At 32.8% G+C, this 17830-nt stretch overlaps 1 protein-coding gene across 1 annotated transcript in view; it reads left to right on the top strand.

The window, feature by feature from the left end:
- The window catches only part of KIF18A (kinesin family member 18A), a 90497-nt gene that overhangs the window by 9802 nt on the left and 62865 nt on the right, over positions 1-17830 (top strand). Inside the window, exons 2-9 of the mRNA XM_017547086.2 lie at positions 1116-1486; positions 4093-4250; positions 7077-7181; positions 8993-9103; positions 11015-11212; positions 13816-13992; positions 15143-15217; positions 15419-15531. Coding sequence (XP_017402575.1) covers positions 1162-1486; positions 4093-4250; positions 7077-7181; positions 8993-9103; positions 11015-11212; positions 13816-13992; positions 15143-15217; positions 15419-15531 — 1262 coding nt within the window. The 5' untranslated portion in view covers positions 1116-1161. The remainder of the gene's footprint in view (positions 1-1115; positions 1487-4092; positions 4251-7076; positions 7182-8992; positions 9104-11014; positions 11213-13815; positions 13993-15142; positions 15218-15418; positions 15532-17830) is intronic.

Here is a 17830-nt window from a genome sequence, read left to right as displayed (position 1 = left end):
TTTATTCTTTTTTAAGGCTGAATGGTATTCCATTAAGTGCATATACCACATTTTTCCAATCTGTTCATCTGTTGATGGGCACTTAGATTGTTTATGTATCTTAGCCATTGTGAATAATCTTGTAGTGCACATCGCAGGGCAAACATGTCTTCAACATACTGATTTTAATTCCTTTGGATATATACTCAGAAGTGGGATTGTATTATCGTACTAAGTCTCTCACCTCCTTTTGGTCCTTACTCAGATCTTGTTGTTTTGGGGTGTTTGTTTTATTTTGCAATTTTTTGGTTTTGGGGTCTTTAGATTCTAGATTATTTTCTTTATAGTTGAGACTTCCAAATTATTGATCTTTGTTACTTTACTTTCCCTTTTCACATATGAAGCAGTCATAAAGTCAGACCATAATTTTTAAACCTGCTATCATTGGTTCCTTAAATTTGCATACAATTAGAAAGCAGAGACTAGAATCTATACTCAGAGACTAAGGTCTCTGAATACACCAAGGAGTCTGTGCCATCTCAATCACCTTTAGACCTGAGTTAGCTAATTGAATGCCTACTTGGAACTATTTTTAACCCTGTGGGCCTTTGAGGTACAGGTAGAGACCAGCCTGTATGTATCACTTTCCACTGCCAAGGGGCTTGCAGCCAAGATCACTTTTACTAAAAATAGTTCACGAGCCAAGGCTCTCCAATCATACCTTGATATGGTTCTGAGAGATCCTTTTCTATCTGTTCCCAGGACCTAAGCTAAAATACTGCTGGAGGGCTTGTGAAAATCAAATCTGGGTTTTAGCGTAGCATATCTGTGATTATATATGGTTCAGCTATAGTATTTGAGTTTAAGCCAAATATCTTACTAATATTTCAAGTAAAGAGATTTTTATCATATTTTTGTGTATCTATGTGTCATTTAATTGTTTGTTTTAAGGTAGTTAAGTGCATATGTATGTGTGTATATGTGTGTGTGTTTATATATACATATATTTTCCCCCAGTGTTTACCAAGCGAGTGAAACAGAATTATTAACATCCTTTTTGAATGGATACTACTTGCCAGTTATTTTGCATGAAAGTAAAACTGATATTAGAACTTTATTTTCTTTTTTAATTTCAGAGAAGTATTCAAGCATTTATAAAAATAGGAATCAAGATAATCAACAATGTCTGTCACTGAGGAAGACCTGTGCCACCATATGAAAGTAGTAGTTCGTGTACGTCCTGAAAACACAAAAGAAAAAGCAGCTGGATTTCATAAAGTGGTTCATGTTGTGGATAAACATATCCTAGTGTTTGATCCCAAACAAGAAGAAGTCAGTTTTTTCCATGGAAAGAAAACTACAAATCAAAATGTTACAAAGAGACAAAATAAAGATCTTAAATTTGTATTTGACGCTGTTTTTGATGAAACTTCAACTCAGTCAGAAGTTTTTGAACACACTACTAAGCCAATTCTTCATAGTTTTTTGAATGGATATAATTGCACAGGTATTTGTTTCAATTTGGGATTTAATTTCTCTATCTGCTTTCACTTTACAGTAGGAGGGACATCTACTTGACCCTTCTAAATATAATCAAGTTTAAGGCACTTGCATGCTAAAAATTCTTAAGAAATTTAATAGGTTTGAACTGTAAATATAGACTTTCTTTAAAAGTTAGTTATCATAAATAACTTATTTATCATTTGTGAACCTTTCTTTTCCAGAATTTTACGATAGCCCCTATTGACAGTGTGTCCTTTCAGTTTCCCATGTTATTAAACCGCATGCTTATTGCAATTAACATCATTTTTCTCATAATTTGTATTTTTAACTTTTCCTACAGCTTACCTAAATAATTATCTATCCCCGGAGAGTAGTCAGACATTTCTGAACATTTGACAGTTTCTTTACAGCAGTTTTTCTTCATGGTACACTGAAATAAAAGTGTTTAAGTTGGTGAAGAATAGGAGGAGATTGAGGATCAAAAAACTACCTGTCAGGTACTATACTCCTTACCTGGGTAATGAAAAAATCTGTACACAAAACCTCATAGCATGCGATTTACCGATGTAACAAACATGCACTTTACCCCCAAATGTAAAATAAAAATTGGAAAGGCGGATAAAAGTGTTAAGATCTTATGTTAACTTAGTATCTAATGCTATTTAGCCCATCATTAGCCTGAGAACCATCTTTAGTACTTTTTTGGCCTTTCAAGAAAGCCATGTTGATTTCCAAAAAAAAAAAAAAGAAAGAGAGCGATACCCAAAATGGCCAGTTATTCAGTGCTTATCAGGCACTAAACACCATTATTTATATCTTATTTTTGTAATTATTAGTATTTATGACATTTTCCCCAAGACAGCTCACAACTATAACATGTTTCACTGCCTTTCCCTGATTCATTTTAGTTTTATCATGGAAGACATACCCTCTTGGTCAAATAAGAATGGAGTGTAGTTTATTGATTGGTACTGCTGTGATTTCCATTTTTAAGAAGATACCCTTTTTCTCATTCATAAAAATTCATGTCTCTAGAGATTTTGAAAATTTTTCCTAACTCAAAAAATCCAGAAGCTCTATCAAACTACTATTAAATTTTTGATTTCTTTTTGTCTTTAATTATATTCTTACCCAGCTCTTTTAAAGCTTCCTTATATACCAGCTTAAATAAAATAGAACATAGTAAAATATGTACTATGTTAATTCATTATACTGAAAAGTATTTTTGTGGTTTGTTAACATTTGGTTTAGCAGACAGATTGAATTTATAAAAATATTATCAACCAGTAATAATATAACTTACTGCCTTAACTGATTATTGTATTTGGTATTTACCATATGTAATTCCCAGGGTGGATTGTTTTGTTTTGTTTTGTTTTGTTTTGTTTTGTTTTGTTTTGTTTTGTTTTGTTTTGACAGAGTCTTGCTCTGTCGCTCAGGCTGGAGTGCACTGGTGCAATCACAGCTCACTACAGCCTCAACCTGCTGGGCTTCAGCTTAAGTGATCTTCCCATCTCTGCCTCCTGAGTAGCTGGACTACAGGCATGAGCTACTACCCTCAGCTAATTTTTTTAGGACACTAGGTCTCACTATGTTGTCCAGGCTGGACTCAAGCAGTCCTCCCACCTTAGCTGTCCAAACTACTGGGATTGTAGGGATGAGCTGTGGAGCCTGGCCCATAGAGTAGTTTTTTTTTTTAAATACATTTGAAGAAACACATGATTTTCTTGTACTGAACAGAATCTTAGAAACAAATTAATCTGCCTTAAACAAAAATTTAAAAAGGAATTTTATAAATGGCATCTATCTGGTAATATTTAAGTACCTGCTTTGTGGCAAGTGATTTGCTAGGCGCCAAGGATACATGGCCTCTGCCTTGGTGGCGCACAAAGTTGGAAATACAGTGTGATACATGCCAGAAGAGAGGAATGTGGATACACAGCATATACTGAGGGCTGAAGTGAAAGAGTAGATATGTCTGCCTAGAACAATGAGGGAAGGCAGAGAAAAATGGTATTTGTGCTGAGCACTTTAGCAACAGAAGTATTCCACCTGGATCAAGTAGAGGGACTTCTTAGAACAAAGGCAGCAGAGTAGAAAGCAGCAGAAAATGCTGAGGATATTGAATAATTAAGTATCCCTAGATCACAGCAAGGAAGAATTAGACTGGTGAAATAAGCAGATACCCTCTGAATGCTTTATAATATTCCAAAGTGAGGAATTTGAACTTTCTTATGTAAACCTGGAACAATTAAGAAGGTTTAACGTATTCAGATTTCTTTTTCGTAAAGATGACTATAAATTCCAAAGGAAAAAGAAGATGGAAGATAAGACTAATCAGTAGGATATTTTAAGATTGCTTTGAAAGAGTCGTTGTTGGAGTGTGGGGCTGGGAGTAGTGATACCGTTCATCAGAATAAAGAATATAGGAATAAGAGCAGATTTGTGGTAAAAATTCCCAGGTTTTGAGGATATGACTAAATAATTTTGGATTTATAGGGTTTAAAGATACTGTTCATGATATCCGGATGAAACTATCCACTAGATATTAGATATAATAGTGTTACCTGTCATAACAAAGAGTTTTGATTCCTTTTCTTAAAAACTCAGTACTTGCTTATGGTGCCACTGGCGCTGGGAAGACCCATACCATGCTAGGATCAGTGGATGAACCTGGAGTGATGTACCTAACAATGTTACACCTTTATAAATGCATGGATGAGATTAAAGAAGAGAAAATATGTAGTACTGCAGTATCGTATCTGGAGGTAAGTTGGCAATTCAATCAATAGTTTTGAGAAATCATTGACATGGTTCATTAAAATGATTTTGTTATATGAGTTTTCCCATGAATATATAAAATTATTAAAATTCCTCGTCTTGAATATTTGTTATGCATCTTTTTCTAAGTTTCTTTTTTTTTTTTAATTTTGACAAAATTTCAGACTTACAGAGAAATTTCAAGAATAGTACAAAGAACCTCCAGAAACCCTTCACATAGATAACCCACATGTTAACATTTTACTGCATTTGCTTTCTCTGTGTGTGTATACATTTCTTTCTTTCAGAGCTAAGTTGCAGACTTCTAAAAACAGAATATTTTTTTAAGTAACTGCTAAATAGGTACCCAAATCAGGAAATTAGCAATGATACAATATAGTTATCTATAGATCTTCGTGAGCTTTTGCTAGTTATTTCATTAATATTCTTTATTGTGAAATAAAATTTCATTCAGTTGTTATATATCTCTTTAGTCTCCTTAATCTGTAATTTTTATGTGTTTGTTTGCCTTTTATGACACTGCCATAAAAATCCTCAGTTTGAATTTGTCATGATTAATATAGATTATGCACTGACAGTAACACAAGGAACGTGATGTTGACTTCTTCATCATAAAAGGCTTACACGGTTGATTAGTTCTTATACTGGAATGTTAACTTTCATGAGTTTTATTATGCTGATATCTGTAGGGTTTCTCCACTTTGAAGATACTGTTTACCATTTATAATCAGTAAGTACTATGTATATAGACAATGTAAGTATCTGCAACTACTCAAATTTTCATCTATCGATATTAGCATCCACTGTTGATTGGTGACTGAATCAATTACTATTACGATGGTGGTAGGTGATGGTAATTTTTAAATTCCATCCTTTCTTGCACATTTATTTATTGGCTTTCTACTATAGGAAGAGTTTTTCCTTTATTATATCAGCCTCATCCATTTTTACTTTATTCAATAGTGTAATCTCTTTCTGTAATCATTTTTTGTATGTTCAAATTGTGCAAGATTTGGCCAGTTGAGGCTCATTCGTGTTGTCTCTTGTGTCCTTTTGAAATACCCCATCGTTTTTCTTTGAGGCCTTCTACTCTTTTAATATTCAACAAATGGTAAGTGGCAGACACTCTTAACTTTGCATTCAGATAGTGTTTTAGAAATGAGTACAGAAACATAAAAACCCTGATTTCACTGCCTGTTCATTTCTCGTGCCAGAAAATTTCTCTTATTAACATCTTATACTTTGGTCCCTACTGAGAGTTTCTTCCAAAGATTGATTAAAATCATATATGTTGTGAAAATTTCTTCATGAGAACTTACAGATAAAAGAGAAGCAAAACTCATTTTTTTAGTTAAGTATGAAAATAATTGTTCTGAACACAATTAGAAAAAGAGAGTGGCAATATTCATTATTTTTACCTTAGATCTTTTTTATAACTGGGAGAATTTTGAAGTTTGGTTATTTTCACAATTTTTATTTTTTCTTTTAATCTGCTATCATATAATTAATAATAAGCAGTGTATAATATGGTTTTCCACTCAAGCTGTGCACCAGAATGGCCTATAGAACTTTTTAAAAATAGATATGCCTAGGCCTCACACTTCGGATATTGTAATTTAGTAGGTCTGGTGTGTGGCTGAGGCATCTGTGTTTTTTAAATGCTCCCAGGTGAGTCTCATGCATAGACCAGCTTAAGGGCAATTATTCTAATTGTTGATTTGGTATGATTGAAGTGGGTAAGGGGAAGCAATAGAAAAGTGACAGCTGCTCATCAAAAAGATATGATTAAAAAAAGTTTCTTCATATTATCATTGTATTACTTTTAAGGGTCTATTACATTCTAATGTCTATCATTCATTTTAGAGAATCAGCAATGAATTATCACTATGAGCTACTTACTAGAACATAGAAATAACAAAATAATTTTTTAGAGACTAAATTTTGTAATGTTTTTTCTTAAATCTTTGAGTAATGGTTGTAATTATCATCTGGTTAGCAAGTAATACACTTTGTACATTTAATAAATTGATAAAATCAGGTCATTATTACTACACAGAAATTTGTTTTACTTATAAAAATTACTTTTTAAAAAGTGGCCAGAAATATAAAATACAGATGTGTATTCTGTATGATGCAGTAGAGTGAAGCTGTCTAGGCTTCAGTTCCTACTCTGCTAATACCTTTATGCCCATAGACAAATCATTTAACCTCTCAGAGCCTTAGTTCCCTCATGATTCAAATGGATCTTCATTTGAAATTTATTATTAATAATTATATATCAAAATTAATATAATTGAAGGATTATTTAAACAAATACCACCTGTCCTTGAGTGTGGGTTTTCTGTACCATTTAAGCTCTAAAATTAAAAAAGTTTGGACTACTTGGACATTGTGAAATAATAAATATCTCTACAGTAAGAACCATGCCATCTCCATGCAACCTGCATTTCCGTTTCCCAGAATTCTCCAAGACTGTGTATTCCATATATTTCCTGGAAATAAGAAAATGCACTTAAGCTATCTTATTTATCTCTGTTTCACCATAGTCATCAAGGCAGGAATTATGAGTGAGGATATGACTCCAACGTTAAGTTTCAATTTCAAACCTAGGTAATCAAACTCTTCAATTTTCTGCGTTGGTAGACAATTAATGGCAACATGAGATAGAAGGTATGAGGTGAATAAAAGTGAACTGTTCCTTGTCTTTAGGATATAAATTCTAACAACCTTAAATCAGCAATGTATGTGTGATGTAATCACTATTTTTTTTTTTTTTTTTACATCAATGCTAAAGCAGTTCTTTTTATTTTAAGGTATATAATGAACAGATTCGTGACCTCTTAGCAAATTCAGGGCCACTTGCTGTCCGGGAAGATACCCAAAAAGGGGTAGTCGTTCATGGGCTTACTTTGCACCAGGTGTGTATATAAACATTTTTTTCCCTGTTAGAATACCAAATGTGATTATTAAGCCATTTTCACCAGCCATGCACTTACTTCCATCCTGTTTGAGAAAAAACAACTAATAAAGTAGAGATTTTAAATGATTAGGTTATATCTTTAGTCAAATTTTGTTTTCTTTTAAAATACTAAATGAACTTTTTGAAAACATTTCTAAAATTTTATTTTTAAATTTTAATCTACTTATGTATGTAGGTATGTATTTATTAATTTTGTGACCAGGCTATGGGACCGGCTAATTTTTGTATTTTTGGTAGAATGGAATTTCATCATGTTGTTCAGGCTGATCTCAAACTCCTGGGCTCAAGCAATTCTGCCCACCTCGGCCTCCCAATGAGTGAGATTTTCTTTCAAAAATCTGCTTGAATATTTAATGTCATATTCTGTTTAATACAGAGACTAGACTCTGCTCCTGAGAGACTAGATTTTATCTTTTATTCTTCATATAATACACACAATACTAAGCAGATGAGACAAATTCAGTATTTAATAGGATTGAATTTATAGAAAACATTTTCTTTTTGTTTTTTTAATTTTTTATTTTTTATTGTACTTTAGGTTCTAGGGTACATGAGCAGATCATGCAGGATTGTTGCATAGGTACATACATGGCAATGTAGTTTGCTGCCTCCATCCCACCATCACCTATATCTGGCATTTCTCCCCATGTTATCCCTCCCCAACCTCCCTATCCCCTACTGTCCCTTCCCTAGTCTCCCCCAATAGACCCCAGTGTGTAATGCTCCCCTCCCTGTGTCCATGTGTTCTCATTGTTCAACACCCGCCGTGAGAACATGCTGTGTTTGATTTTCTCTTCTTCTGTCAATTTTGCTGAGAATGATGGTTTCCAGATTCATCCCTGTTCCTACAAAAGGCACAAACTCATTGTTTTTTATGGCTACATAGTATTCCACGGTGTATATGTGCCACATTTTCCTTGTCCAGTCTATCATCGATGGGCATTTGGGTTGGTTCCAGGTCTTTGCTATTGTAAACAGTGATACCTGTGCATGTAGCTTTATAATAGAACGATTTATAATCCTTTGGATATATACCCAGTAATGGGATTGCTGGGTAAAATGGAATTTCTATTTCTAGGTCCTTGAGGAATCACCACACTGTCTTCCACAATTGTTAAACTAATTTACACTCCCACCAACAGTGTAAAAGTGTTCTTATTTCTCCACATCCTCTCCAGCATCTGTTGTCTCCAGATTTTTTAGTGATTGCTATTCTAACTGGCATGAGATGGTATATCAATGTGGTTTTGATTTGCATTTCTCTAATGACCAGTGATGATGAGCATTTATTCATATGTTTGTTGGCCTCATATATGTCTTCTTTTGAAAAGTGTCTGTTGTTCGCCCACTTTTGAGTGGGTTTGTATGTTTTTTTCTTGCAGATCTGTTTTAGTTCTTTGTAGATTCTGGATATTAGCCCTTTGTGAGATGGGGGCAGTTTGCAAAAATTTTTTCCCATTCTGTTGGTTGCCAGTTCAGTCTAATGATTGTTTCTTTTGCTATACAGAAGCTCTGGAGTTTAATTAGATCCCATTTGTCTGTTTTGGCTTTTGCTGCCAGTGCTTTTGGTGTTTTAGTCATGAAGTCCTTTCCTATGCCTTTGTCCTGAATGGTTTTGCTTGGTTTTCTTCTAGGGTTTTTATGGAAACATTTTCTTTTACCTTTAAATCTTTTTCTTTTTTGAAATTTTATTGAAAAATTTAAAGATAATTTGATTTTTAATATTTTCTTCTACTTAAATATCTCCAGCCCAAATCCTCAGAAGAAATTTTACATTTATTGGATAATGGAAACAAAAACAGGACACAACATCCCACTGATATGAATGCTGCATCTTCTCGTTCTCATGCTGTTTTCCAAGTAAGAGGCCACTAGACTATCACTCTTAAAATTGAATTTAAAATAAAGGAAACTAAAGTCATGAATGGTCATTTTCATACATGTGAAAAAAATCTGTCTGTAGACTTCACTTGCCAGTACTTTCTTTACTTTGTAGCTTTTAGAAGTTTCTGTCACCAAGAATATTTATAACTCAGATGTTTAAATCAAAAATACAAAATTTCTTCCTTTGTAAACATATAGGATGGTAAAGTTGTAGTAATAAAAATTGTCTTGTTTTTGGTGAAAATATTTAATCTTTCCAATAGATAATCATACATTCACAGTAAAATTTATCTCTATAGGTCTAGACTTATAGAACAATAATTTGGGAAAATACTGATTCATCTTTAAAAGATCTCACCATAAAGACCATGTAAATAGTTGCATTCCTTAAGGAAGTATGATTCAGTTGGCACAGTACTTCTCAGTTATACAATTCCAGAAAGAGCTAATGCATAGGTTAGTAGCTACTATTTCTTATAGGTTCTAGTCCTTTTAATATCCAAATGATAATATAAAGCTTCTTTCAGTATTATGCTATCTGAGATTCATCTCATAAGAAAGAAATTGTTATAGTTTAAAGAATTCATGTTGAAGGCAACCAAACCATTCATAGTATACAAAAATTTCATTAATCTTTTTTGTTCTTACCACTAACTCTCTGGCTATTAATCGTCTTGAGAGAAATGTTTCTCTGTGACACTGAGATGTCTCTGAAATAATCTTAGATCCTGCTTTAGAAAAAAATTTAATAAATAGGTTTTATAATGAATTAATACCTTGCCTTCCTCATCTTTTGTTTGCTACCTAATGAAGTTCAGATAATTCTTACAGAGTAGCTCTAAATATTTGAATAAATTATGCTTTACTAGGTGGTTGAAAATAACAAGTAGACTTTACTGTATAGTCCTGTGCTGCATAATGACATTTTAGTCAACAACAGTTCACATATACAACAGTGGTCCCATAAGATTACAACGGAGGTGAAAAGTTTCTATCCATCTAGTGATGTCATGCCCATCATAGTGTGGTGGTGCAACGTATTACTCAAATGTTTGTGGTGATGTTGGCATAAACAAACCTGCACCACCAGTCATATGAAAATATAGTACATACTATATGTACAGAATATAGTACGGAATACAGTACAGAAATTATGTACAATACATGACTTGATAATAAATGACTGTGTTATTCATTAATGTATTTACCTTTTATTGTTATTTTAGAGTGTGCAGCTTGTACTTATTGCCCCAAAAGCAGTCTACTACATTCTGTTTACCAAGTCTGTTGATTTTATCATTTTCTGTTATGTTTGATTTATGATATTTTCACAATGAGGATATCAACTAACAGTGCATTTCACAGAACATAGCTTTGCTGTTAAGTGATGCAAAACTGTACTACCTTTTTTGTATATAATATTTTCCTAATTAGAAGGACATACACAAGTTTGGGGATTAGAATAAATTTACTCTTCAGTTTGGATCAAGATTCAAATTCACCTTGTCTTTAGGGGCAGTCTCCGAATACATGCAAGGCATTCTGACCAGTTCCTTTGGTTTTTTCTTAACATTATTTCGATAGAATTTGTGTCCCCAACTATCACCTCTGAATTCCATGTTCTGGTTCAAGGGGTACCAGAATATAAATGGAACTTTTGATCTTCTGTCAGGTCAGGAGTTATTTTTCCTCTGGTACATATAGAGAAAATCTTTACATTTTTATATTTTTCTCAACTGTAATGATTACTTCTACTGCTCTTAAATATCGATTAGATTTTACCTTATAATTTTGATTTTGTGCTTTTTTAAAAAATAAAGTATATGTTTCCCTTTTAATTTTATTAAATCTTATCCTCATTTTTTTTAATTTTATAATTTCAAAAAGATTTACTTGCGACAACAAGACAAAACAGCAAGTATCAATCAAAATGTTCGTATTGCCAAGATGTCACTCATTGACCTGGCAGGATCTGAGCGAGCAAGTACTACCGGTGCTAAGGGAACCCGATTTGTAGAAGGCACAAATATTAATAGATCACTTTTAGCTCTTGGGAATGTCATCAATGCCTTAGCAGATTCAAAGGTAGGCATTATATGTTTATTTGTTAAATAGTTTGAAATATTCAAACATATAAGAAAGATACTATTTAATATGATTTTATTTTAAAGTCTGGTATATATCACATTTCAAGAGTATATCAGTAATGTTCGTATATAGTTCAAAGACCTCAGAAAACCTAGTGTATTAAGTAAAACTGATTATTATTTCTTTTTTAATTTCTAGTTTTATAGTCAGAATTGGTTAAATGGAAATTAATGAATACCAGATTGAGAGTTAATATTTTATGGTACATTCTTATCACTTATTTTGAACTTGGTTTTTAAAGTGTGATCATTTAATGATCACTACACAGCAAGCATGATAATTAAATTGGCATGAAGGCAAAATAACCATATTTTAGAAAAGCTAAATTCTGTTGTTTAGTATTTTATATACCATAAATGGGGTTAAGTATTAGAGCGTTGATTTTTTTTTTTTTTTTAAAGAGGGGTTTAAGTTATAAAATGTCATGAAATCACTTAATAAGATAATGTTTACTAGATGCTTTGGGCATATTTAACAATAGTTTACATGTACCATATGCCAGAAGTGCTTACCTAAACTCATCATCACTGGTCATTAGAGAAATGCAAATCAAAACCACAATTAGATACCATCTCACGCCAGCTAGAATGGCAATCATTAAAAAGTCAGGAAACAACAGATGCTGGAGAGGATGTGGATAAATAGGAACACTTTTATACTGTTGCTGGGAGTGTAAATTAGTTCAACCATTGTGGAAAACAGTGTGGTGATTCCTCAAGGATCTAGAACCAGAAATATCATTTGACCCAGCAGTCTCATTACTGGCTATATACCTAAAGGATTACAAATTATTCTACTATAAAGACACATGCACACTTATGTTTATTGTGGCACTATTCACAGTAGCAAAGACTTGGGACCAACCCAGATACCCATTGATGATAGACTAGATAAAGAATATGTGGCACATATCCATCATGGAATACATGCAACCATAAAAAAGGATGAATTCATGTCCTTTGCAGAGATGTGGATGAAGCTGGAAGCCATCATTCTCAGCAAACTAATACAGAAACAGAAAACCAAACACTGCATGTTCTCCCTCATAAGTGGGAGTTGAACAGTGAGAACACATGGGCACAGAGAGGGGAATATCACACCCTGTCAGGGGGTGGAGAGATAGGGGAGGGATAGCATTAGGAGAAATACCTAATGTAGATGACAGTTGATGGGTGCAGCAAACCACCGTGGCACATACATACCTATGTAACAAACCTGCGCATTCTGCACAAGTATCCCAGAACTTAGTATAATATAAAATAAAATAAAAAGCTTTGGCTTGTTAAACTGTTCAAAATGTTACCTTTTGATTTGGAATAAAGTGTATTAAAATAATTGCAGCACTTTTTTAAAGGCAAATTCTAAAATCATGAAGATTGCAAAAGCAAGATGTCTTTTATAGTCTAAGTTAAAATCTCAAACATGTAAGCAGATAGCACAGTATAGAGTCTGATTTTATAAACTTAAGCCATTCATAAGATTTTTGCCATGTGAACTAATCCTTAATTTTTTAATAATGACTCCCATTGAGTCATTTGTAAGTGTTTAATGTATGTCTCAGACATGAAAAATAATTTAAAATAGCACCAGCAGTGCACATTTCACACTGTTTGGGAAAGACTGCTATGGTGGAAAGCATATTGCTACTGAGAATTAGGGGACCTAGTACCTATTTCTAGCTCTGTGAACTCCCAGCTGTGTGACCTGAGGCAAATCATTTCACTTTATGCTTAGCTTCAATTTCCTCTTCTGCAATATGAAAGATATATATTGGATAACATTGGGTTGCTTTTAGCTTGAAGTTGTAAAGAATCTTTCTTTATATAAAAGTTGTCATTTCTGGAAAATTTATTTGTTACTTCAAAACCAGAAACAAAACTTAACAGAATTTGTTACTTTTGCTTTTTTCTTTTTTTAGGTAAAAGAAAGTCTTGAACTATTAGGTTTTTTAAGGACTCTATAGTGATTTCAGAAGAAATGTCTGTAACACTGTAATTATAATTTATTTTATATCTATATTAGATGGTTATTTATGGAGAGAAGTAACTCAAAGCTATGCAGAGCTCTTGTTATTCCTCTAGTATATTTGTATAGGACATCTGTTTACTTCTGTGTTTTAGTTTTTTTCAATGAGTGGAAATATTTTTAAATTGACATTTTCAAATAGTTTCAGATTCACAGAAAAATTACTAAGATGATACAGAAAGATTCTGTTAAATACGCTTCACACCCAATTTTCCCTATCATTAATTTTTTACGTTTATGTGGTACCTATATCACAACGAACCATTATTTATGTATTATTTTATTTTGAACTAAAGTTCATACTTATTCAGATGGAGATATTTTTAAATATGGCATTTATTTTATATATTCACTGAATAATCCTATAAGATTCATTGTCTAAGGAATCAATCAGCAATTATAAGCCTGGACAAAATTGGATGGTGCTTAAGTTCTTATAGTGAAGTGCTAAAATTGTAGCTGGTTTGCATTTAAATGTGAAAAATGACATAAGAACTCTTTTTTTGTACTTTCAGAGAAAGAATCAGCATATCCCTTACAGAAATAGTAAGCTTACTCGCTTGTTAAAGGATTCTCTTGGAGGAAACTGTCAAACTATAATGATAGCTGCTGTTAGTCCTTCCTCTATATTCTATGATGACACATATAACACTCTTAAGTATGCTAACCGTGCAAAGGACATAAAATCTTCTGTAAGTCTGTTTACTCTGCCTTTGTTGTTGAGATATCGGCTGCATATGATTTTTATAAGTATGAAAGTATTAATTAGGGTTGTGTTTCTACATAATGAGTTAGACAGCTCAGGGTTAGAACAGTCCTTGCTAACCTGGTTAATTGAACATTAATTTAGACAGTTAAACCATAAAGCATCTTGATTTTTATATCTATATAATATAGAACCAAAACTTTCTACCTGAAAAATCTTGGATATGTTAGTTAATCTTTCCAAGCCCATTATTTCATCTGTAAAATAGGTATAAAGCATATTTTTTTAATGTTTTTTCTACGTAATTTATATCCACATTCATGATGTTGATATACCAATCTCTGTATTTCTCCAGAAACATAATAATTGGTTACATAAGTATTTTTGTCAAAGATATGGTGTACTTAAAAACATATATGTCAAAACATGTATGTTTAAAATTTATAATATATCAGGGTTGAAAAAACCTAGAGTTAGACTGTTGTGACAATTCCTCCTCTTCTCCCTTTTCCCCCTCTGCCACTCTCCTTAAGTGTCTGAAGATGAACATGTTATGGTCATCTTGAGAAAAATGTTCCCAGACTCTTTATATAATTAATTGTAAAAGGTCATACTATATGGATATACAGAAAAGTTTGTCACACATGATTTTCATGTAGACCTTACACTAACCTCTTGAGAAATAAATTCTTAGCTCCATTTTACAGATGAGAAATCTAAACATCAAACAGTTAGAATTCTAAGTCAGGTTAAGTGAGAAGTAAGCAAGGTCTCAATATCAAGTATTTGGATTTATATGTTTAATATTCTCTCTACTATACTATAAATGTCAAAGGGCCCATACTATGATAAAAATGTTAAAATATATTAAGAACTCAGTGAAAACTAAAAGTAGGGAATTTTATTACACTGTGAGTACATGCTCATAAGTAGCTTTTCTCAATAAGGTAATTTCTTTATAATTTCATTTACATTATTGTGCTGAGAAGACCCTCTTGTCATAGATTTTAAGAATAAGCATAATTGTCACAAATTCTGAATTCATGGAACTCAATGAGAATATAATGTCATTTTATTCATGTATTTATGTGATTATTATCTCTCTGTAAACAAACATAATTTCTATCTTTCAACAGTTGAAGAGCAATATTCTTAATGTAAATAATCATGTAACTCAATACGTAAAGATCTGTAATGAGCAGAAGGCAGAGGTATGTCTGTTTATATTTTAATGCTAGTCTTTTTCAATTCTTCATTTATAGAATTTTATAATTTAATTGTCCAAAAATTTAATATATTTTTCTATTAAAATTAAAATCTGTTTAATTCAGTTAGTTTTTAACAGCTAAATTTTGACTGTGGCTATGTAAATGACTTCTTTTATATTTTAACTAGTGTTTTCTCTCTACTAGATTTTATTGTTAAAAGAAAAACTAAAAGCCTATGAACAACAGAAAGCCTTTGCTAATGAAAATGACAAAGCAAGGTTAATGATTTCAAACCCTCACGAAAAAGAAATTGAAAGGTAAACATTATATTAAGATCTAATATTGAGGAATTTATTGTTTTAAAATTTAGTTAATTTATGTTATGTCTTTTGTATGTATATACATATGTATGTTTTATATATAATTATATCTACACACATACATACATACAGATTTGACTCAGAGATATAGCAGATTCCATCCTTCAGACCACTACAATAAAGCAAATATTGCAATAAAATGAGTCATGCAAATATTTTGGTTTTCCAGTGCATATAAAAATTATGTTTACACTACACTATAGTCTGTTAAGTGTGCAATAGCATTATGTCTGAAAAGATAATGACCATGCTTTAATTTTAAAGAATGCTTTATTACTAAAAATGCTAATGATATCTGAAACTTCAGCAAGTCATAATCTTTTTGCTGGTGGAGATCTTGCCTCAATGTTGGTGGCTGCTGACTAGTAAGAGTAATGGTTGCTACAATTTGGAGTGGCTGTCACAATTTCTGAAAATAAGGCAACAATGAAGTTTGCTGCATAGGTTGACTCATCCTTTCATGAAAATTTTCTCTATAGTATGTGATGCTCTTTGGTAGCATTTGCCCACAATAGAACTTCTTTTAAAATTTGAGACAGTCCTCTCAAACCCTGCCACTGCTCTATCAGCTACATTTATGTGATATTCTAAATTCTTTGTTATCATTTTGACATTGATAGCATCTTTATAAGGAATAGGTGGTAAACTTTCTCAAGAAACCACTTTCTTTGGTTATCCATAGAAGCAACTCTTCATTTCTTCAGGTTTAGTCATGAGATCACAGCAATTCAGTCGCGTCTTCAGGCTCCGCTTTTAGTTTTAATTCTCTTGCATGCCCACCACATCTGCAGTTACTTTCTTGACTGAAATCTTGAACCTGTCATTGTTATCCATGAGGGTTGGAATTAACTTCCTCCAAATTCCTATTAATGTTGATATTTTCATCTCCTTCTGCATATCACAAATGTTCTTAATGACATCTACAATGGCAAATTCTTTTTAGAAGCTTTTCAATTTATTGTGCCTAGAATCATCAGAGCTAAGTAATTATCTATGGCAGCAATAGCCCTACAAAATGTGTTTCCTAAACAAGAAGACACAAAGTCAATATTGCGTGATCCATGAGCTGCAGACTGGGTGTTGAGCTAGCAGACATGAAAACATTAATCTTCTCATACATTCCCATCAGAACTCCTGAATAACCAGGTGTATTGTCAGTGAGCATTAGTGTTTTGAAAGGAATCTTTTTTTCTGAGCAATGGGTCTCAACAGTGGGCTTAAACTATTCAGTAAACAGATGTGCTGTCCTCTAGGCTTTGTTGTTCCACTTATAGAACAAAAACAGTTAGATTTAGCATATTTCTTGAGGGCCCTAGATGATAAATGAGCATTGGTTTCAACTTAAAGTCACCAGTTGCAAAAGCCCCTGACAAGAGAGTTAAGCTGTTCCTTAAAGCTTTGAAGGTAGGTATTTACTTCTCTTTAGATATGAAGGGTCCTAGATGGCTTGTTCATCCAATAAAAGGCTGTTTTGTCTACCTTGAAAATCTGCTGTTTAGTGTAGCCATCTTCATCAGTGATCTTAGCCAAATTTTCTGGATAACTTGCTGCAGCTTCTACATCAGCACTTGCTGCTTCCCTAGACTTTTATGTTCTAGAGAAGGCCTTAAACCTTATGAACCAACACCTGCTGTTTTCAGAGTTTTCCTCTGCAACTTACTCTCCTCTCTCAGCCTTTGCAGAATTGAAGAGATTTAGAAGGCTTGCTCTGGATTAGACTTTGACTTAAAGGAAAGTTATGCCTAATTTAATCTGTCCAGACCATTGAAACTTTTTCCATATCAGCAATAAGGCTGTTTCACTTTCTTATAGTGTGTGTTTACAGGAGTAGCACTTGAAATTTCCTTCAAGAATTTTTCCTTTGCATTCACACCTTGGCTAAATGTTTTGTGCAAGAGACCTAGCTTTTAGCCTATCTTAGCTTTCTACATGCCTTCCTTGTAAGCTTAATCATTTCTAGCTTTTGATTTAAAATGAGAGACATGTAACTCTTCCTTTCCCTTGAACACTTAGATGCCATTTTAGGGTTATTAATTTGCCCAATTTCAATATGTTTCAGAGAATAGGGTGGGCTAAGGAGAGGGAGAGAGCGACAGAAATAGCCAGTCAAATGGAGCAGTCAGAGCAAACACAACACTTGATTAAGTTCAGTATACTGTAGTCTGTACTTCAGTATACTATATATAATTCACTATATCAATCAATTTCTATCAATTTTTCTATCAACATTTATATC

Source organism: Cebus imitator, unplaced genomic scaffold, assembly GCF_001604975.1.
Source record: "Cebus imitator isolate Cc_AM_T3 unplaced genomic scaffold, Cebus_imitator-1.0 Scaffold195, whole genome shotgun sequence".
Taxonomy (NCBI): Eukaryota; Metazoa; Chordata; class Mammalia; order Primates; family Cebidae; genus Cebus; species Cebus imitator.
This window is presented reverse-complemented; position numbering and strand designations above follow the sequence as displayed.